The sequence below is a fragment of the Stegostoma tigrinum genome, chromosome 28, assembly GCF_030684315.1.
Source record: "Stegostoma tigrinum isolate sSteTig4 chromosome 28, sSteTig4.hap1, whole genome shotgun sequence".
NCBI classification, from domain to species: domain Eukaryota; kingdom Metazoa; phylum Chordata; class Chondrichthyes; order Orectolobiformes; family Stegostomatidae; genus Stegostoma; species Stegostoma tigrinum.
Window position 1 is genome coordinate 38,729,855 of NC_081381.1, and position 22,606 is coordinate 38,752,460.

Genomic DNA, 22,606 nt, shown 5'->3' on the forward strand with positions numbered 1-22,606 from the left:
GCAAAGGATGCTGGTTAATTCCACTATATCTGGGCAGTAGTGATTTGTTCTGGGAACAGCACGTGGTAAGATGGAGCTGGAATTGAAAACATGAACACTATATAGTTGTGGGCAGGTAGTTAGGAATTGAGTTTGGTAAAACACTGCAAGAAAATACAGTAGGTCTCATCGTGAAAAATCTTCCAGAAAACTTGACGTAACTCAAACTTAGCCAAACAAAAAAAGCTTTCTTTTAAAACAGCATCTTTTTCTGCATCCTAAGAAATCTGTCAGTATTTGTATACATTTTGGGAGCATATCAGTATTTACAGACATCCCCAGGAATGTATCTATGTTAACATGAATCCCCAAACCTCTTCCCTCAATCATCTTCATTCCCCTCCCTCATTTGGACTTGCATTCATATCAGATTTAACTTAATTGAATGAGCAGCCTGCAGAAGTATGGCAGAAGTCAATTCATGAATGTTGTTGAAATGAGGTTGGAGATCTAATTTTGGATGACCGGGTCCATTTCATGGGACATATGATACCATTATAATGCTGTTTTATCGTCCAGTAAATGAGTTATACACAACTTCCAACCCTGATATACTCTGCTTCTTTTGCTTCCATCATTAATGGCAGAACCTGCAACTATGCCAGTCCTTTTTCAAATCTGCTTTTTTTCTGTTCACCTTCAAACCTTCAAAAACTTCGGGCATGGCATTGCACCCCAATGTCAGCCCCCAGTCCAAACTTGCCAGCAGTAAGATAGGTGTTGAGATGGAGCCAAAATTACCTTCTAATTGACCACTTCCAAGATTACTGTCCGACAAAATATGTACTCAGGTTCTCAACGGTGTCAGCTCAATCGGAAGCCTATCTCAGCAGGTCTGAGTTCAAATCCTACCCATTCCAGAAGTGGCTGGTAATATCTCTGAACAGGTTAATTGGAAAATAGCTAAAAATATACCCTGCCTAGGCCTTAAATTTATAAAGTGGCTCCACGGAGTAGGCAGCCAATCCATAGCTTGGCTAATCTGTGGGAATTATTACCAGTTGGAAGCAAATGTCAGAATCCATGGCAACATCCCCCCTTCCCATTTTATTACCTCTCGACATGAGAGCTATTGTGGCGTAGTGGTAATACCCCTCCCGGATTCAAGTCCCACCTATACTAGAGCTGTGCAGTAGCACCACTGAACAGACTGATTAAAAATGTCTCAACTCACCACATGCAATCCCGCCTCCATAAGACCAGGAAGATTCAGCCATTTGTAACAGCCTATGTTTTGCCCAGACTTCCACTTCCTTATCTCTCCAGTGTAACACAGTGCTCATTGTTTCCATTTCCCTTTTAAAGTTATGCAAATACCCTGTAGATTGGAATATTTTGAGCAGTTTTGGGTTTTGTATCTAAGGAAGCTAGTCTTGGAGGTGGTCCAGAGTAGGTTTACAAGAATGATCCCAGGGATGAAGGGTTTGTCATTTGAGGGCAGTTGAGGACTCTGGGTCTGCACTCAATGGAGTTTAGAAGGAGAGGGGATCTCATTAAGACATACAGAGTAGTGAGAAACCTGGATAGAGTGAATATAGAGGAGATGTTTCCACTAGTAGGAGAAACTAGTACCCAAGGTAATGGCCAACTTTATCATCTTAATTATTTTATTTATATTTATAAGATTTCCCTCATCATACATTTGTAAAGCATTGCAAAATGTTATATAAACAGCTGGAGAGAATTGTTGTTCTTGGCTGATTGTTAAAATTCCCCATGAGATGTTACTTACAGCTGTTTATTGTGTACCTTTCATTATTACTTATTATTTTCTAACTCACTTTAAGTACTTTTCTTGATAGGCCAGCAATTCATCAGGAGTAAAGGACTAATATGCCAAAGCTCAATAACTTATATATGTCATTGAATTATTAGATCACCCTCTGCTACAAGTTGCTGTCCAGCCCAAAGCCTTGAAAGGTAATGTAATCACAGGAACAAAAACAAAGTTGCTGGAAAAGCCCAGCAGATCTGGCAGCATCTGTGAAGGAAAAAAACAGAGTTAATGTTTCGGGTCCAGTGACCCTTCCTCAGAACTAGTAGGAACTGCCGATGTTGGAGAATCTGAGATAACATGGTGTGAAGCTGGATGACCACGGCGGGCCAAGCAGCATCAGAGGAGCTGGAAAGCTTGACATTTCGGGTCGGGACCATTCTTCAGAAATGGGGGAGGGGAAGGGGATTCTGAAATAAATAGGGAGACAGGGGGATGCAGATAGAAGATTGATAAAGGAGAAGATAGGGTAAGAGGAGACAGACAGGTCAAAGAGGCGGAGTTAGAGCCAGTGAAGGTGAATGTAGGTGGGGAGTTGGGGGTGATAGGTCAGTCCAGGGAGGATGGACAGGTCAGGAGGGCGGGATGAGGTTAGTGGGTAGGGGATGGGGGTGGGGCTTGAGGTGGGAGGAATGGTCAGGGAGGTGGGGACTAGCTGAGCTGGTTTTGGCATGTGATCGGGGGAGGGGAGATTTTGAAGCTTGTGAAATCCAAAAATTGTGGATTGCAAAATTGTGGATTGTAGATGGCAAAAAATAGCTGCTTTTAATATCATCTCCTGGTGTTCTGAATAGATGTTGAAGATGATGAGAGGCATAGAAAGAGTGGATAGTCAGAGACTTTTTCCCAGGGCAGAAATGACTGTTATGAGGGAACATAATTTAAGGTGTTTGGAGGAAGGTATAGGAGAGATATCAGAGGTAGGTTCTTTACTCAGAGAGTGGTGGGCGGGTAGAGCCAGATACTTTAGAGACTTTTAAGCAACTCTTGGATAGGCACATGGAGGATAGTAAACTGATCTTAGTAGGATAACAGGTTGGCACAACATCATGGCCCGAAGGGCCTGTACTGTTCTATGTTCTGTGTCCTAACTCATGGAATTCTCCAAACATTGTCTAAAAGTTAACCACTTCTCATTCATTTCATTGTGGGGCATTGCTGTTACAGCTTGACTGCAACGCCTTCTAATAAAATTCTCATTTCACATCTGGCCCCTGCATTGTTAGGTTGAAAGTACCTAACAGGTTCTTTAAGATTTGATTAAAATGAACGTAAGAAGACACATGCATTTTGACATAAAGCAAATTTGGTAGCTTAATCTACTTTAGATACAAATTAATGAGTGAATCTATTAGCTAAACTACTTTAGACGTATTCAACAAGCAATTCTCACTGCCTTCTACCCTTTAGGGATTCTTGGATGACTGCTAGCACTCGGAGCTCCATCACAGCGTCCATGGCACCGGTCCTTGAACCCCAGTCCAATAGGGAAAGTCCAAGGAGCGTGACAGAGTCCCTGATATTAATAAACAAGTCCAAGTGGCCCCATGTAGACCGTACAAGCAAATGGTTCCCACCAACCCTCGAGGTCAGGTAGTATCCCCTAGTCAGAACAGGCTGTTCTTGCATTCGGCCTGTTTTTCACATACATTTCCACATCAGTTATTCATTGTCATGTCCAATTAACCCTTACAACATGTAAGTATTTCTATGCACACCTGCGATATCAAGATATTCAAGCCTACAGGTCAGGTACTGGAAAATACAATTAGGATGATGAGGCAGTTATTTTTGACAAACCCAAACGCAATAGTCTTCTCCTGTGCTGTAGATTTCTATGACTCTATGACCATAATTCTTTACCACTATGACACTTCTAAAGTCCCATGTACCAGAAGTGATCTAGAAGCTGGCTTTACTCCACAAAACTTCCAAGCAGCCATGAATTCCCTGCTGCTTCAATGGAACCAGCCAGATCTGAGGTGCAGAGTAAAGGCTCACTACATGCACCCTTATCCTGTGCCAACAAAAACTGGAACTAAAGTCAGGCCATTCGTGCTGTTTCTAAATTACTTTTGTGTTGTTCTGCTTCCACAAAGATTCAGGACCTGTTGTCGGAACTGGATATTAAGCAGCACCTTTTAAAGACCAGAACAAAACAGTGGGGTCTGTCCCCTTTTTGCCTTCTATACAAATCCTATAGAAGGACAAATTTCTCTTCCCACTTCTATGAAAATTCTCTGCTGGTTTGAGTTGTACCTGGCATGAGCGAACTTAGTTGTGGTTATTAGAGGTCAATCATCTCAGCGCCAGGACATATCAGAAGGTTTCCAGGGTAGAGTCCTCAGCTTAACCTTCAATCATACATCAATAGACCACCCCCTCCCCATCATAAGGTCAGAAGTGGAAAATTTGCTCATGGTTGTGCAATGTTCAGCATTCTGACTTCTTGGATACTGAACCAGCCTATGTCCAATCACAGCAGCACCTGAACAATATTCAGGCTTGGGCTGAAAACTGACAAGTAACAATTACGTCAGACAAATGCTATGTCATTACCATCTCCAACAAGAAAGAATCTAAGCTTTGTCCCTTGACATTCGTTGGCATCACTGTCACTGAATCCTTTACTATCAATATCCTGGGAGTTGACCAGAAACTAAATTGGGCTAACCATTATAAACACATAGCTACCAGAGACCATAAGACATAGGAGCTAAAATTAGGTAATTCGGCCCAACGAGTCTGCTCTACCATTTAATCATCACTAATAAGTTTCTCAGCCCTATTCTCCTGCCTTCTCTCCTCAATGCTTGATCCCCTCAACAATCAAGAACCTATCTACTCTGTCTTGAATATTTTCCATGACCTGACCTCTGCAGCCTTCTGTGGCAATGAATTCCATAGATTCACCACTCTCTGGCTGAACATTCTAAAGGGCCTTTCCTTTATTCTAAGGCTGTGCCCTCAGGTCCTAGTCTCTCCTCTGAATGGAAACATCTTCCCAACTTCCACTCTATCCAGGACCTTCAGTATTCTGTAAGTTTCAATTAGATCCCCCCTCATCTTTCTAAACTCCATTGAGTGCAGACCCAAAGTCCTCAAACATTCCACATATGTTAAGCTTTTAATTCCTGGGGCCATTCTCATGAACTTCCTCTGGATCCATTCCAGGGCCAGAACACCCTTCCCAAGATATGGGGCCCTAAATTGCTCGCTGTATTCTAAATGTGTTCTGACGAGAGCCTTAAAAAGCCTCAGAAATATATCCCTGCTTTTATATTTTAGTCCTCTTGAAATAAATGCCAACATTATATTTACCTTCCTAACTACCAACTCAATCTGCAAGTTAACCTTAAGAGAATCCTGGACTAAGATGCCCTAGTCCCTTTGCACTTCAGACTTCCGAGTTTTCTCCCCATTTAGAAATTAGTCTATGTCTCTATTCTTCCTACCAAGTTCATGACCTCACTTTGCCACGTTGTATTCCACTTCCTTGGCCACTCACCTAATCTGTCTCAATCCTTCTGCAGCCTCCACACCTCCTCAATTTTTTCTATCCCATCACCTATCTTTGTATCATCTGCAAGCAGAGCAGGACAGAAACTAAGAGTCGGATCATTCACTTCCTGACCCCAACCCCCACCCCAGAACTTGTCCATTATCTTAACATGGCACAAGTGAGGAAAGTGATAAATACTCCCCATTTGCCTTAATAAGTGCAGATCCAAGAGGCTTGACACCATCCGAAGACACAGCAAGCCACTTGATTGGCACCACATACGCAAATATTCACTCACTCCATCATTAATGCTCAATAGCAGTGTTATGTATCTACAAGATACACTGCAGATATTCACGAAGGCTCCTTAGACTGCACCTCCCAAACCAAGAAACTCTTCTACCTCGAAGGACAAGGGCAAAGGTGTGTAGGAACACCACCAGCTGCAAATTATCCTCTGAGCCACACACCATCTTGACTTGGAAATATATTCTTGTTCCTTCAATGTCACGGGTCTAAGTCTTGGAAATCCCTGCCTAATGGCATTGTGATTCTACCTAGAGCACATGGACTGCAACGGTTCAAGTGTCAGCTCACCACCACCTTCTCAAGGACAACTCGAATTGGATAATAGATGCTGGTTTAGCTTATGACACCCGCATTTAATGAATGAATGAGAAACACTCGGATGGATGGAGGTAATCTTTTTTTTCCTGTGGGATATTGATAGTCCAGAAGTTTCCATTCATATCTAAGGCTGAAATTCAGAAACTTTTTTTTTCAAATAGCTAAATCTCCAAGATTGATTTATCTCAACAGTAGGATCTTTTTATTTATGATTGTAAAGTTTATAACTGGAGGCTTCATTACCTCTGTTACAAAAGGTTAATAACTAAAGTTCTACATTTTCATAAATTCACAATCCTCTGTATATAGTTAATCTATTAATATTGTCATTACCATTACATTGGTGTTGTGTATTCCCATCAATTCATGGTGCAATGCAAAGATTGTGAGTCTTGTGATTTGCCAATGTTTGTTCAGATTGTTAATAACAATTCAATAGTTCACCTAACCCCAACCAGAATGGTTTATCTTTTCATAAACCAATCAGTAAATTCTAGAAAGAGAAATATCATTTCACAACAGAGGGTTGCAACTTTAGTAACATTGCAACAAGCCTGTACTTCGTGCTGCACAGATTGTTTTGAAAAAATAGAGCCCAAATTCTAAAGGTATGGAATTTGATTGCTGAAAACTTTGCAGAAATTTATTATTCTTACTGGAAACTAAACCCAGTCAAGTGGAGTAAGAGGTAAAAAGAAATGTGGGTACAACAAGGGCATTTCAGTGAGACAGGATGAAGATCCACTTGACTGATGGTCACTGACAGTCAGAAGTGAATTGTTTCTGGCAGTTTCACATTACAGCTTTTCATTGTTGAAAACTATCTTCAGTGCAATCCAAGCCATTCCTGATTCCTAATTTAGGTGTCAAATGTTCAAGACTGAAAACACAAGTGTATCTCTGACTGACATTCTGAGACATTCTAAGAGAGATCATCATATTATGAGGCAATGGTCACATTAACTGATTTCAAGATTCCACATTTGAATTCATTACTATAACGTTTGTACTCTTTACTGCTATTGGTAACAGAAATAAAGCTAAGCAAGATTTTCAACTTTTCTAACAACTGTCTTACAAGCATTGAAATACAAGATGTCCTACAGGAAAAAAAAGTTCATATATATTTCATTGGAAGTGTAACTTCAAACTCAGATCAGTCAATTCTTTTGCTTCGGGACAAAGAGAAGCTAGTTCTCCATTGATGTGCCTAACCCCCATTGCAGACTGCAGTGATAGCAATGAGGTTGGCTAGTGGATCTCATTGAGTATGAGTTCCCTGATTGGTGCTGTTAACCTGGACTAATAAGGGAGTTATGGCAAGTAGATATAAACATGAGTTTCAGGGACCCTCCTCACACTAGGGACTGGCTCTCAGCTAGCTGGTCTGAGTCCACGTACTGTGCACATATAAATAAAGGGTGACTTGGTGACGGGGTACAGGCCTCCATGGAACTAAATCGCAGATTGTCTATGATATCCTTATAGACTGTGGTCAGCCTGACAGATGATCTTCAATCTCCTCATGGACTGTACTTATGGTCTCCTTATGAACATTGCTGTGGATTGCCATTGTGGTCTGTCCCATGAACTGTCATGAATATTGTATTTTCAAGTTTACAAAAATGACTTGTTTTGTAACTTGCTTTGATGTGCACTGTTTGTACTTTAAGTGGTCATAATCGCATGGCTTAAAACAAGTGATAATACAAGATTGACTCTTTGTAACACTTTAAAAGTCCTGTCGTTATCTTTTCTGTAACTTAGTAGACAAAGTGCTGAGTCAGATTTTTCAAATATCGCCAACCTTCCCAATATTTCTTTAAACAGTCAGTATAATCGTTCCTTTTTTTTAACTAATGCATTTGGCCAGATTCAACTCTTACAGCAGGCAACTAATGCAGAAATATTTACATTTCTTCAGCATACGGTCTTTGCAGCTTTCTTGCAGTGGATAAATTCAAGCCCAAAGTATCAACAAGATAATGTTCAAATTGTTGTATTTGTTTCCTTACTCTTGTAAAATGTGTAAATGACACACTCCGATACAATACTTTTAAAAGGGTAGTTTTAAAATTTGAGTTCATTCCTTCTATGGAACTGAAAAGCTGCTAATATAACAGTGAAGCTGTCAGATGGTTGTAAATTCCTAATTGGTTTGCCACTGTCATTTTGATTGGGAAATTTGCCACTTACCTAGTCTGGCCTTTTCGGGGTCTCCGGGTCCAACCAAGTTGACTCTTAATCATTGCTGTAAGATGGTCTGCCAAGTCATTCAGTCACACCAAATAATGAAAAAAATCTATCATCTCCTTATCAGGGCAAACAGCTATGGTGCCAGACTGGACAGTAACACCCAAGGTGAATGCTTAGAATTAAAATACTTTGTACTTCTGTATTTTATTTTAAAATAATATTTTACTTCATTTAGTGAAAAAAGATGAACAATTTACCCAATCATCACAACTGCATGGACAAGTGATTTGAAATTGTGTTGCTTTGTGTCTCACCACATAAGGCATTCACAACAATCTTTTTGAAAGGACCACACGTCCTTCAAATAGATGTTCTAGCAGTTATTTTACAGAGTTTACATCATTGTAATAAGTCAATGTTTCTTCTGTTACTGTAACCTTTAACAAAAATTTTCTGTAATGAAAGCCCTCTATTGAGATGATATTGACTTTCAGAGGTCCTCAGGAGTCTATTGTTATATGTTTTGAAGTCATTGGAGAGCAGTATGCTATTCTGAGTAGATTGAATTACTTGGAAAACTGGAAGTAGTTGGATTTGCATGTATTGATAATAAACAATAAAAAGGGTTGGGTTCCCACCACCATATATGTCAGTGTCCTTTTGAAATTCTAACTTCCTTCCACCTTGAGCTACCATCAGGTCCCCATCCTTCTCGCAAGTTGATTTTAACCCTCCCAAACAGCACCCGTAAATATTCCTGTCAGGAAATTGGTCAAGGCACAACCTTTCCAGCTTATCAAATCTCAATTGCCTCAGAGCTCACCTCAATGCCTTGGAAACCTGATGCCTTCCTCCGATACCAATTCTATAGCCACAAATGTTCAATTGATCAGCCTTTCTATTCTGATGTGGCACTGGGAGTAATCCTGCGACTACTGCTCTTGAGATTTTTAAAAAATTTCTTTTAAGATTTCCTATGCTCTGCTTTAAACTCTTCATTTCTTTCCAAGTCATTGGTACTGAAGTGCAATGAGCCTCTGGCTGTTCACCTTCCCCCAGAGGGATATAAATCCATAATTCTAACCACCATCAAGTTCCAAAGCCTGGAGCTCAAACTTGTGAGGGCAATGATATTTCCCATAGATGTGTTCACCTAGGATACATGGAATATCCATGACGAGCCACATACAGCAGAATGTACATTCCATTTGTCTCAACAGACCTGCCCTACTGTCACTTAAAAAAAAACCTCTTTGTTGCAGTCAGAATAAGTAGAATAAGCCACCAGTCGTTCACCACCCATCTTCTTCCTGGAGTCTTTGTGTGCAGGGCTGAATTCCTACTGGCTCTCTGTTCTTTTTTTCAGCTTCTGGTCTCCTGGAGACTGACAAAGTTAGAAAATGAAAGGTGTGTACCACCAGAGGTGCACTCAAAGTCAATGTTAGTTAAACCCACCTTGACTTGGCCCTGAACCTCAACTCCCCCTTCCCTAGATTTTCTCTCTTTAGTGCTGTTTCTTAGGCAAGATAGCAAAAAACGTTTTATTATTTAGTCCGGTGCTTGGCATTTTTAAATGGTCATGTTTATGAATTACCATATATTTCAGTTATCAGCTTATTTGTTGTTCATTGTTGTCCAAGCCTTTGTGAAATTTGTCCCACCGACCAAGTGAGAGAAATATTGAAATCTGGCCCCAATATGGAAAATTTGACAACTCTGTGATCTACAGGTTGACAATTTCTAGGAAATTTAGCAGTTTTCTGCATTCTTAGAACAGTGTGCAAGCTAGTATGCTGTCTCTTACCATTTAAAATCAATATTGTATAATCGCTTGCTTGGATTGTATGAGGAGAGATTGTGTCAACTTGTAAAGCATTAGCAACATTACACTCAGAAAAATGCTTTCTTCAGCTGAATAACAAAGGCATTCTGATGTTGTGTAATGTACTCTGTTTTTGTCAAGACCAACACAAATAAACTAGAGGAACCCTTTCAGTCCTCCAGATAGTTACATATTTGTTCCAAAAAAACTATACACAGTTGGAATATTTCTTTTCCTCATCTCAACCATTTCTAACATATTCTGCGTAAATCAAATGTTATTCGGCTAAATATTACAACATAACAGTTTCATTTTTAAATCTCTTATAAAATTTTAATTAATTTGTTAAACCATTTCAAGCTTTATTTTGTGCGGATGGATGTTATATTAATTTTAGACCTACAATATTCACGGGTGTTTCGGTATATCACTTTTCAGCTACATCCTCTAATGGATGATGGAATCAAATAACAGTAACATACCTATTTGTTTTGTTCAGTCTGTCAGTAAACTAAAGGGCATTTACAGGCATCAATTTAAAATCATTAATAGAGAATAAAGGGAGTGGTTACAAGAAATTCTTTCATGCGAAGGGTTGTTAGGGCATGGAATAGAAAATGTGATGGAATTGGCCCAAGGTAGTGGAAAAGAAAAATGGATAAGTATTTGAAAAGGAAATGATGAAGGGAAATTATTGGGAAAACGGGTATTTTCAGAAAATATCACAGAAACAATGGGGCATATCATTGTCTTCCATATCATGTATCAGTTAATGCTAACATGCATGAGCGATAATAGTGGCAGGTGTCTTTTTGTTTGTAATAACTAAACCTATAAGACCATGAAGGAAGTATATTCCAATCCTACAGCATTCCTATTCAAGGCACCTATGGGTATTTGACCATTTTGACTTCATAAAAATTAGTGTAAAAGCCTCATATCCACACCAGATGTTGAATTTAGATAACACTAATCATGACACTTTTATTGATACTTGCTTGATATGTTAATTTTACTGAGCATCTAAATCATATGAAAATCTGTCAACATTTAAAATCTACAGTTATCAGTGTACGATGGCATGTTGGTTTTCTAACTGGCATACTTCTATACAATAGGTGTGTTTCAGGAAAAACCTCAACCTCTGCTAAATAACATGCAAACATCCTCAGACAAGAAGAAACAAGGAGAGAATCTCCCATGGAATAAAGGAGGTACAATACGGAATACACGCACACGTCAGATATGCAGTCATGTTTTTTGTCTTGTTTAACTAATTTTCCCCCAAAATTGTTTCCACTGACATAGTAGGAAATTGAGTTCTAAACCAAAATAAGTATGTCAAAGCATTTTCTTTTGCTCATAAGAGCTGGTAGTTTGGAACAGCATAATATGAAGCAGTACACCTGATGAGTTTTGTACAATTATTGGTATCATACTATAACTTTACAATAAAATCTCTTTGCGATGTGTAAAACGATCATTTTTGTGCTGATCTAAATGAAGATGATCATTTGCCTTAGCAATAGTGGATAAATTTGGCTTTCAACATCCTTTTACTACAAACCTCCTTTCTACCTACTGTTTATCTGTTGTCTTCTTTTCCTACATTGCAAATAGTGCTCACCTGCCACTGCTTTTGTGCCACTAAAGTTACTTCTTTCCACCCCCGCTTTTCTTTCTTCCCTAAAGCTTTTAAGATAATTATTTTGGAGGAAATCACACCTTGTCCTGAATGTTTCACTTCTCCAGGGGCAGAATGGGACTGGTGGCGGGGGGTGGGGGGGGGGGGGGGGCGTTGGGTGTTGGGGTTGGTGAGTTGTTGGCAGATGGGCCTGGGGAGCTAGAAAATTAGACACAATTCCAAAGGCACTGCTCATGGTGCCAACCCACTCAATGCAACAATTTTACTTGGGAAGATGGACCATTTAGCTGCCTTTGCCCTTGTGCTAATTGGGGCATTTTTCTTCCAGTTAGAGACCAGTGACAGTTGGGAAACCCAACAGGCTTCACTGCTTGGAGTGGCCGCGGGCAATGGAGGGCTACTTTGTTTGCAGGGCCCCCATTTCCAAGGTCCTGCAAAGGGAACCCCTCAATTCCAACTCTTAATACAGTGTAGAATCCAATGACACACATGAGGAGAAAAGACCCAAGACCTGAATAGGAGAAATTACACAAAGTTCCGATTCCTAATCACAACATAGTTACTACTGCTAGAACTTGCATACATTTTAACATGCTCTGAGGATAGGATTAATCCCTTTTTTTGTGCCAACATTCATCCTTTAGACTCCATAAGTGAGTAGTGATAACTTGGCCTCAGATGACTAATTCCAAGTATTCAACAATTTGTTGAAGAGCAAGTATGATCAAAACAATTTCAAAAACTGAAAAAAATTATTGAATTTTCATAACACCCTGGAAATGGGGAAGTCTAATATCAATTTAGCTCACTTCATCCTACAATGCTAGCATCAAAGAGCTGAAGATTCTGTCAGATCCAAACCCAATAGATTTTAACCTCCTTACGTGGGTAACTCATCCTCTTTCTGTGGCTAATGTTGCTGCATTAGGTCTCTTATCCTACTGGCAATACAGCTAGCTCAATTCTACCTTGCACTAAGCCACCAAGTGATATTAACTGTCCTTAAAGACTATGAAAAATTTCAAAATTTAAGGAAAACAAGATAAGGAGAAAGAAAACACAAAAAAGACAAATGTTGAATTCTAACCTTTCTCTTTGAGCATGCACAATTTCTCAGCTTATCGCTAGCATCTTTGCAATTTAAATATATTTTCTCAGGTGGCTTACAGACCGTTTATGTCACCAAATATGAAGATGATGTACAACCTGCCATCTACAGATTTTCTTTGGATTCCTCTGTTCCCTGGCCGTGGCATTTGCCATCAACAAGGAATGGGGAGATCCCATCATTTAAAGTGAGTTCCTGCAAAATGTCTTTTAAAAAGACGACAAATAGTAACAACTGCAGCAAGAAGTTCATACTTCAAGAAAATGCTTCAAATATGATTTTGTTTTAGAAGAGGGAAGACTTGGGCTGACCTAATAAAATAAAACAAAGAATTTTCTATGGCAGTCACGAAGCAGTTGTTTCCATGCACAGGAGCCAAAAAACTAGAGGCTGTGAATAAACACTAATCATTAATAAATCTAATTGGGAATGTGGAAGAAATGCCTTGACACATGAGTATTTGAAGCAAATAATTTGATTGCATTTACAAAAAGGCTTGTTAAGTACAAAGAAAGATATGAAAGAATTAAAGCAGGTGGGAGAATGTTGTATGGAATGTGTACTTATACAGACCACTGGAACTGAATGACCTGTTATTGTGCTATAAATGCTATACAATAGCATCACCATATTTTAACAATATCACCTTCCCAATGAATTGCATTAGTTCTTCCATGGCACAAACTGTATTGTATATAGAATAGCTTTTGTGCTCCTGAGATGCTGCTTGGCCTGCTGTGTTCATCCAGCCTCACATTTTATTATCTTGGAATCTCCAGCATCTGCAGTTCCCATTATCTCTTGTATATAGAATACTCTGATGACGACTCATACAGATTTGAGCAATGACCGTTGCAAGTTTGATCCCTGATCTATACTGGGAGCTGATCCCACAGTAGATTGCTAAATTTGGCTTCAATACTCCTATGACATTATTCCCAATCCTTGATTAGATTCAATGACTTCTACTATTAAATACTTAGATGCAGACATTAGATAAATCTGCTAAACTATCCTTCCACGGTAAAATATCAAGCCACCATACATAACAGTGATAAAAATGCAGTCACTGGAGTAAGGATGGTTAATAACAATGCAGAAATGGTTGCGAATAAATAAACACCTTCAGAAGAGAAAGAAGAATTAAAGTTGTTGAATTTTGGACACCCTCATTGGTTTCTGGAGGGATTATCCTTTTAATCTTTTGCTACCTCAATAGCAAGTCAGACCACACATGAGAATTCCGACCTTAAGCCTCTCTATCTCTCAGTTACCCTTTAAGGCCTTCCTTAAAGCCAACCTCATTTTGATATCTTCCACCTTGACTCAGTGTCCATTTTGATTAATTACTCACCTGAGTAATACACCAAGGTATATTTTTCTGTATAAAGGGACTCTTTATACAGAAATGTAAATCTGAATTGTAATAATGACTTTATATCTTTCTACTTCCAAGGTTTACACGGCATCCTATGGTAACTTTACAAAGAAGCTGACTGTCTGCTCTTCCGTTGTTGGGTTGCCAAGTCCCAAGTGTCCAAAAAAGTGGATGATCACATCATTATCATGCAATACAAGGAAAGGTTGGAAGCTTGATTTCCATTTCTATGCATCAGCCACTAAACAACATCACACTCAGTAAGTTATAAGATTTTCCAAATGTCTTTTTTGCATTTCTTGCCTACCCCCATTCACCACCCCACCTGCCAAAATGCATTCCTTTGGAGTGTCAAAGATTAAGACTTGCACCCAAGGTTCATTTATCAATGCTGTTTTTACTTAGGAGTCAAAGTCACAGAACTAAGGTTGATAAATTAAGTTAAACTGCAAATCAATCTTGATTTGTTTGAATGTCAGAATAGACTTGAAGGGCTAGGTAGCCTATTCCTGTTCTAATGGGGTTAAATATTTGAACTATTTAAAATTATTCTAAGGTTGTTAGCTTGCTCACTGAGCTGGCTGGTCATCATACTGATGTTTCGTCACCGAGCTATGTAACAGCATTACTGCGGCCTCCAATGAAGCGACGTTGTTTTACTCTGCCTGGAATTTTTATGATCTGGCCTGTTAAGTTAGATTGTGTCATTTCAGACTCTTTTTCGCATGGGTTCCAAATGGGGTCTAATTCCACATGTTTATTGATTGCATTATGAATTGAAAACAAATCTCAAGGAATTCCCATGCATGTCTGTGGTTGGCTTGAGCTAAGATGATCAAGTTGTTTGTGGATATTGGGTCATTGCTGTGGAAGTTGAGGATTTGGTCAGTGTGAGTTGTCTTCCGGTATACTGTAGTTTGAAACTCCCCATTGGTCATTCATTCTACCCTGATGTCTACGAACACAAGTTGATTGTTGCCTTCCTCTTCTCTCCTAAATTTGATCCCGGTGGAAACATTGTTGATAAGATGATGTGTTCTTCCAACTTGGTGTGTTTAATGATAACAAATGAGTCATCCACATATCGGATCCACAGTTTTGGCTGTATGAGGGGGAGGGTAGTGTGTTGCAGTCTTTGCATGACTGCCTCTGTAATAAGTCCTGAGATGAGTGACTCAATAGGTGTGCCATTGATTTGTTTGTATATGCCCCAAGACACTGGTCACACTACCCTATATCAAGAACATATCAAAACGAACAACAAGACTCTACGACTATTAGGAACCATGGTAGCACAGAAACCCACATCCACAGTACAACAAACACTCACAAGGACCAAAGACCCCATATCCGTGATATGCAGGACCAACGTAGTTTACAAAATACCTTGTATTGACTGCAACAAACATTACATCGGCCAGACCCCTAGAAAGAAACTAGTCATCAGGATACTTGAACATCAGCTAGCAGCAAAATGACATGACGAAGTTTCCCTCATCTCAGTGCACTTGGACAATGAAGGTCATCAATTTAACTGGGATAACATGAACATGCTAGCTCAAAGCAACCACAGACATACACAGGAATTCCTAGAGGTCTGATTTTCAACTCATAATGCAATCAACAGCCATGTGGAATTAGACCCCATATAGAAATCGATGCAAAAATGAACTGGAAATGACACAACCCAACTTAACAGACCAGATCATATAAATTCCAAGCAGAGCAGAACAACATCACTTCGTCAGATGCCGCACTGAAGTTACTAGCATGGTGACAAAATGTCTGTAAGACAACCAGCCAGCTCAGCGAGCAAGTCAACAACCTCATCCACAACTCGAGCTACAAATCTTCACAAGAACCTTAAAATAATTCTGTTTTATTTGTTCATGAATTGTGTGTATCACTGGTTAGGCTATCATTCATTGTCCATCCCTATTTAACTTTGAGAATATGAAGCTACCTCCGTGAACCACTGTAGCTCTGATGTAAAGGGTATACCAGGAGTGCTGTTAGGAAAGAATCCAGGACTGTAATCTAGAGAAGGTCAAAAATCACACGACACCAGGTTTAGTCCAATTTGATTATTTCAAAACACTAGCTTTCACACTGTTGTTCCTTATAGTACCAAGTCAGAATAGTGTGTGCCTTTGGAGAGGAATTTGCAAGTGATGGTGTTCATTAGTATCTTCTGCCCTTGGTGGTAAAGGTTGCAGATTCAGAAAGTACTGTTAGATGAGCCTTAGTGAGTCAATGCACTGATTCTTGTAGATGGTATGCACTAGTCCACTGTTCACTCATGATAAAGGAAATGATATTGACACTATTAAATGTAATGCTATTTTGTCGTCTACTTTGTCCTGGAGGGTGGTGGTGAGCCATTCTCTTGGACCAATTTATTGCAGGTTCATCTCCATTATGTAATTAAGAAAGGAGTTCAGGATTTTGTATGTACAGCAGTGAAAGAACAGTGATGTAATTCCAAATGAAGATCACAAATGGCTTGGAGGGGAACTCTTAAGTGATGGTGATCCCTTTTATTTATTGTACTTCTAGCTGGTAAAAATCATGGGTTTGGAAGGTGATATTGGAGGAGTCTGCATGAATGGTTGAGTGTTTCTTAATGGCTTAATGTACACACTACAACCACTGTGTCAGTGAAGCAAGTGAATATTGAAGGTGGTGAATGGAATGCCAATCAAGCAGGATCCCTTTGTCCTGGATACTGTTGCTGGAGATGCACCCACTCAGACAAGTGGAGAGTATTCCATCACACTCCTGACTTGTGCCATATAGCTGGTCAACAGACAATGGAGGGACTAGGGATGAGCTACTTGCCACAGAATTCCTAGCCACTGACCTGCTCTTGTAGCCACTGCTTCTATATGGCTGGACCAGTTCAGTTTCTAGTCCTTGGTAAACCCTAGATATTGATGGTGGGGGATTCATTGACGGCAATGACATTGCATGTCAAGAGGAGGTGGTAAAATTCTCTCTTGTTGTGTTGATCATTACCTGGAGTTAGGTGTGTGGTATGAATGTTACTTGTCATTTATCACCCAAGCATGCATACTGCCCAAGTCTTACTGCCTATGGACACAAAGTGCTTTAACTGCTTCAATTTAATAGATTACACACAGAGGGTGAAATTCCCGACTCCATTGAGTGGTTTAGGTGATTCTGAAAAATGTGGGGAAATCTCATGGTCTCTTTAAGGCTTAAGCTGCAAGCTTAGAATCTTGCTAATGAGCAGAGACTACCTAATTTCCATGCATTTAGAATAGCAATTTATTGCCACATGTATTTTTTCAAAACAAAAAATACAGTGAAAATGTTTGTAAGTCACCATGCCATGGCACCTAAATTAATGATAGAGGTCATAAACAAGAAGAAAAAAGGTAAAAGCTGATCACAGTTCAATTAACAGCACCTGGTTCGGGGTACACTGGAAAACCGAGATGAAACCATCGTTCAGGGCTGGGCCATGACTGCAACATCAGGGCAAGATCACTCCTCCATGCTCAGATAAGATCTCCATGCGGGGCCATTAGAAGACCCAGAAGCCACCTCTGAAACAAGGACAAGATGAGACCTTCACGCTAGGACTAGACTCTCACATCAGACTGCTGGAATACCCGGTAGCCACTGATGAAGATCTTCATGCCAGGTGAAAACCACCCAACCAGGCACTAAGACAATACCACCATTGGAAGCCACCTCTTCGCTGGTTCTGGGCCAGGAGAAGATGCCTTCCACCAAAGATTTGCATCTCAATAGTAGCCCAACTTACATTATTTCTGTGTAGCTTCCAATTCTCCTCTCTTTCCTTGAGAAATTCAATGGTACCAATTCCCAGCATGTTATTTAGAGTTGTAACATTGGGAGGTAACTCACCACTTGGCTTCACCATGTCTTCATCCTACATCCCTGCAAGTTCCATGGACACCATCCTCCTCCGTCCTTAGTCCAAGCAACTGACAAACCGCCAGAGTCGCTATATCATCACGCCTACTTCTGATCCAACTTTCATACCATTACAGCCGTTCAGGATTTTGTTTTGGATCTTAGCAACCGCTAGGTCTTACATGCTTCTACCAGGTTGCTTTTCAAATACTGGTGCTCAGGACTTTCATTCCATCTACACTGAATGCATCTTAAGGCTTCATTTCTTCATTGTCAGTTACTTCACATTTGTTTGGAGGCTGCCAAACGACGTGACTTTCATTTCTTTATAATGTACAGAGAGAGCAGGCCGCTTGTTACAGTTCAGAGCACTGAGCTGTCAAGGGAATTGACGTTGCTGTATGGCACTGTGCTACATTGATGTTACACCAACAGCATGTGCCAGCAGCTTGCACAACAAACACTTTGCATATGTTGGACCAAAAATCCTTGTGTGAAAGTTGAAGGGGACTCGACCATAGTTAGGTTATAGGCGATTACCAGCAGTCAGTAGGTACCATAACTATCAGTCAATGGCCTTAACCAGCAAATTGGTCATAGTCACTTAGGTGCTTGATCCTGCCAGAGCCTTACCAGTCCACAGATTGGGCCATGGTCAGACCTGCCAGTCAAATGCAACTAGTCAGGAGATTACAGATTAGTTGGAGTGCCTTGGAAATGCTAAGAGAAGTGGATGTTGAGCAACCTTTCCTCAATGGGAGAAAAGGAGGGATTGATTATGATGGATGGGGATGGAAGAGCAGTCATTGATGATTCAGGGGCAGGAGAGGTGATCCCAGTGAATGAATAGAAACTCAGATGGCAAGAAAAATTGGGAGTTTAGAAGAATGATGTAGATGAGTCTTGCATTCATGACATCTGTAGTCATAAGCCTTGGTGAGAATGATGTGTTATGGCTGATTTAGAGTGAATGGTGGTCCCCTGAGTTTGTGTTAGCAGAGAAAAGATGGTAGCACTTATCCTCTCAAAGCACAAGAGATCATTAATCTTCTTCCTGCACCGCTCTCCTTTGTATTTCATATGAAACAATGCACTGACTTGGCTACTCTCTCAGTCCAAGCTGGCTAGGCTTGTAGGCTGGTCAGCAGGATACAGCACTGGCCTTCTCTCCACCACCCACTCCACATGCACCTCCACATTTCTTACAGGAAACTGTGGGGCTAACTTGTCTTACTGTGCCATTTCCTCAGAGGTGACAGTCTAAAGCACAATGTAAAAGCTATGTTCCTAGCTTGAAACATCTGAGAAACGACAGAACCTGAGTTTAAATATGACACCAGCACCATGAACATTACATTTTCAGCAGCAGAGAGTACTGCTGCTTAAATCCAGCAAGACTAGCACCATAAAATCCAATTGCATGATTAATGAGAAAATTTTGTGAAAATTGTGGCATGACAAACTGGGCATCTTGAATCCCAATAGGAAAAATATTTTGCCAGATAAAAATAGTTAAGTCCAAAAAAACTGTTTTTTCTTCTGGAAGGCATTGCCAAAAGAATGGGACAGAATCTTAAAGAAGAGCTAGGTTACCCAGAGGCGACACCAAGACAACATCTTCAAACCAAAGAGGAGTGGAAATCTGGAACTCCTATCCACTATCCCACCCCACCTAACATCCCTCCCCCAACACCCCACCCCAGCCCCCTTAAAAACCTGCTGAACCTACGTGAATTACAAGTTTCAGAACTCAGGTTGTTGGCCATATACTTAATTACATAATGTATATTTTGCAAGGTAAAAATATTAAGAAACCAAGGAATGTAGATAGAGTTCAGATACAGTTAAAACATAATTTAGTTTAATATCAGAACATGCTCAAAATGCTAAATGGCCTGCTTTGATCCTGTGTCTTCCCCTTGCCCACATAGCACCTGAAGAAAAATATTGTGAATTTTTTTTTAAGTTTGAGGTAAGGAATGTCAGTGCTGTCAGAACAGATTCTTAACATTCTACACTCAGGGTGAGCATCAAACTAAACTCCAACTTTAAGAATCCTCAGTCAATTTGGACCAACAACATGGCTTAACTTGATCTCAATAGAGTCCTTCCCAGCAGCCTACCACTTCTACTCCCACCGCACCATGTTAATGTCTTTTGTACATGGATGACCGTTTGAATGCTGCATCATACAAATTTATCACAACTGAATCAAGGAGCTAGCGAAACTGGAGCTAGTGAGAACCATGTGGAAAACTCTCCATTGGTTGGAGTCACACTTAGCACAAAGCAAGATGGTTGTGGTTGTTGTTAATCAATTATCTCAGCCCCATATCACTGCAGGAGTTCCTTAACATGCTGTTCTAGGATCAGCAAATTTTTTTTCAGTTGCTTCATCAGTAACCATCCCTCCCTCAAAAGTTCAGAAGTGGGGATATTCATAGAAGTTTGCACAATATTCAGCCAAACCCAGCAAACCTCAAAGCTTTATGCCATCTAAATACTAGGCAATATACCATCTCCAGCAAGCAAAAACCTCACCATCTCCCCTTGATTTTCAACAGGCATTACCATGTTGAATACCCCACTATCAACATCCTGAAATTGCTATTGACAAAGTATTGAAATGGCCCATCCATATAAATACTCTGGCTACAAAAGCAAGTCATAGGCTAGGTTTTCTTGGAGAAGTAGCTTATCTCCTTTGTCCATCATCTACATGTCAGTAATATGATGGAATACTCTCCAGTTGCCTGGATGGGTGCAGCTCTATCAATATTCAAGAAGCTTGACACATCCAGGAGGAAACATCCCACTTCATTGACACATCAACCACCTTCCACCTTCAGTTTCATCACAATAGTCTCAGCAGTGTTTATCGTATTCAAGGTACCCTACAATAGCTTACCAAGGCTCTTCCATCAGATTTTGAACGCCATGACCTCTACCAACTAGAAGATCAGCAGATACATAGGAACAATATCACTTGCAACTTTCCTTCCAAGCTGTGCATCATCCTGACTCCAAACATAAGAAATAGGAACAGGAGTAGGCCATTCAGCCCCTGAAGCCTGCCACACCATTCAATAATCGTGGCTGATCTGCCCCAGGCCTCAACTTCGCTTTCAAGCCAGTCCTGCATACCTATCAACTCCGTGATACTTTCAAAATCTATCTGCATCTTCTTCAAATATTTTCAGTGATCTCAATTCATGCTAATACATTGCCACTATAGTGGGCTTCTTCTTGTGCAATAAACTTTTGTATGGAACTTTATCAAATGCCTATAGCAATCAAAATACACCCGTTTGATTTTATATTTACCAGTTCCCCTTGATCAACATTACCTGATATATCCTCAAAAGTCTCATTAAAAAATTGTCTAACATGATTTCCTTTTTGCAAACCCATGTTCGAATCTGTTTGATTGCATTAAAATTTATTAAATGTCCTATTTCCTCATTAACAATGGATTCTAGCATTTTAGCAATGTCAGATGTTAGGCTAACAGGCCTATAGTTGCTTGCTTTTTATCTACCTTCCCTATATTAGCAGTTTTCAAATTTGCTGGAACTGGAATCCAGTGAGTTCTGGAATATTTCAGCCAATGTCTCCATTACTTCTGCAACTACCTCCTTTAAAATTCTTGGATTCATCAGGTCCTAGTGGCTTATCTACAATTAGTCTCATTAGTTTGCCAAATACTTTGTCTCTGGTGATTGAGACAGTTACAAGATCCTTCCTCTCATGTGCACCTTGCTTATCTGTTAACATTGGGATGTTTATAGTGTCTTCCACCATGAAGACTGCAAACGATATCACTGTTCCTCCACTGTTAAAACCCTGGAACTTACTTCCTAATGGAACTGCAGATGTACCCACACCCCGTGGATTGCAATGGCTCAAGAAAGTGACTCACTACCATTCCACCAGGACAATTAGAAATTGGTAATAACTCCTGGCCTAACCAGTGATGTTGACATTTCCATGAATGAAAAACAAATAGAGATATCTTTGCACTGCACACTGTTATACAAAGAACAAAGATCAAGGTCCCTATAGCATTGCAATTCACTGAGAGAAAAAAAATTCAACCCATATATCCAAGATTAATTTGAAAATAGATTCTAAAGTTTGTAGGATATAATATACCAGAATAAATAGACCCATGTAAAGATAATTTATAATTCTGTCTTATTTTCTCTGATATGGCTGATCGTATAGGAACTGCAGATTTTTCAGTTCGTCAATGAAGTGACCATTCTTAATTCATGAAGCCAGACAATGAGTGTTAAATATTATTCAGCTAATACACACCTCATAACTGAACCCATATTTATTTTTGCCCAACGTCCAAGCCAGTAAACTTTCAAATAAGGGTCACCTGAATCCTCTCAGAGGCAATGAATCCTCTCAGAGGCATGATTTTCTGAAGAAGGGTCTAGGCCCAAAACATCAGCTCTTCTGCTCCTCTGATGCTGTTTGGCCTGCTGTGTTCATCTAGCTCTACACCTTGTTATCCATGAATCCCCGCTGTTCATTCAAAACCCACAGCTCAACTCATCAGTTCTGACGTATTTGTAACATGCTGCTACACTGCAACTAAAGTTGA

At 40.0% G+C, this 22,606-nt stretch overlaps 1 protein-coding gene across 9 annotated transcripts in view; it reads left to right on the forward strand.

Moving 5' to 3' along the window:
- The window catches only part of disp3 (dispatched RND transporter family member 3), a 443,035-nt gene that overhangs the window by 360,350 nt on the left and 60,079 nt on the right, over positions 1-22,606 (forward strand). For all 9 annotated transcript variants that reach the window (XM_059638085.1, XM_059638078.1, XM_059638077.1 and 6 more), the window contains 3 exons: positions 11,079-11,174; positions 12,764-12,900; positions 14,170-14,351. In XM_059638085.1, coding sequence (XP_059494068.1) covers positions 11,079-11,174; positions 12,764-12,900; positions 14,170-14,351 — 415 coding nt within the window. The remainder of the gene's footprint in view (positions 1-11,078; positions 11,175-12,763; positions 12,901-14,169; positions 14,352-22,606) is intronic.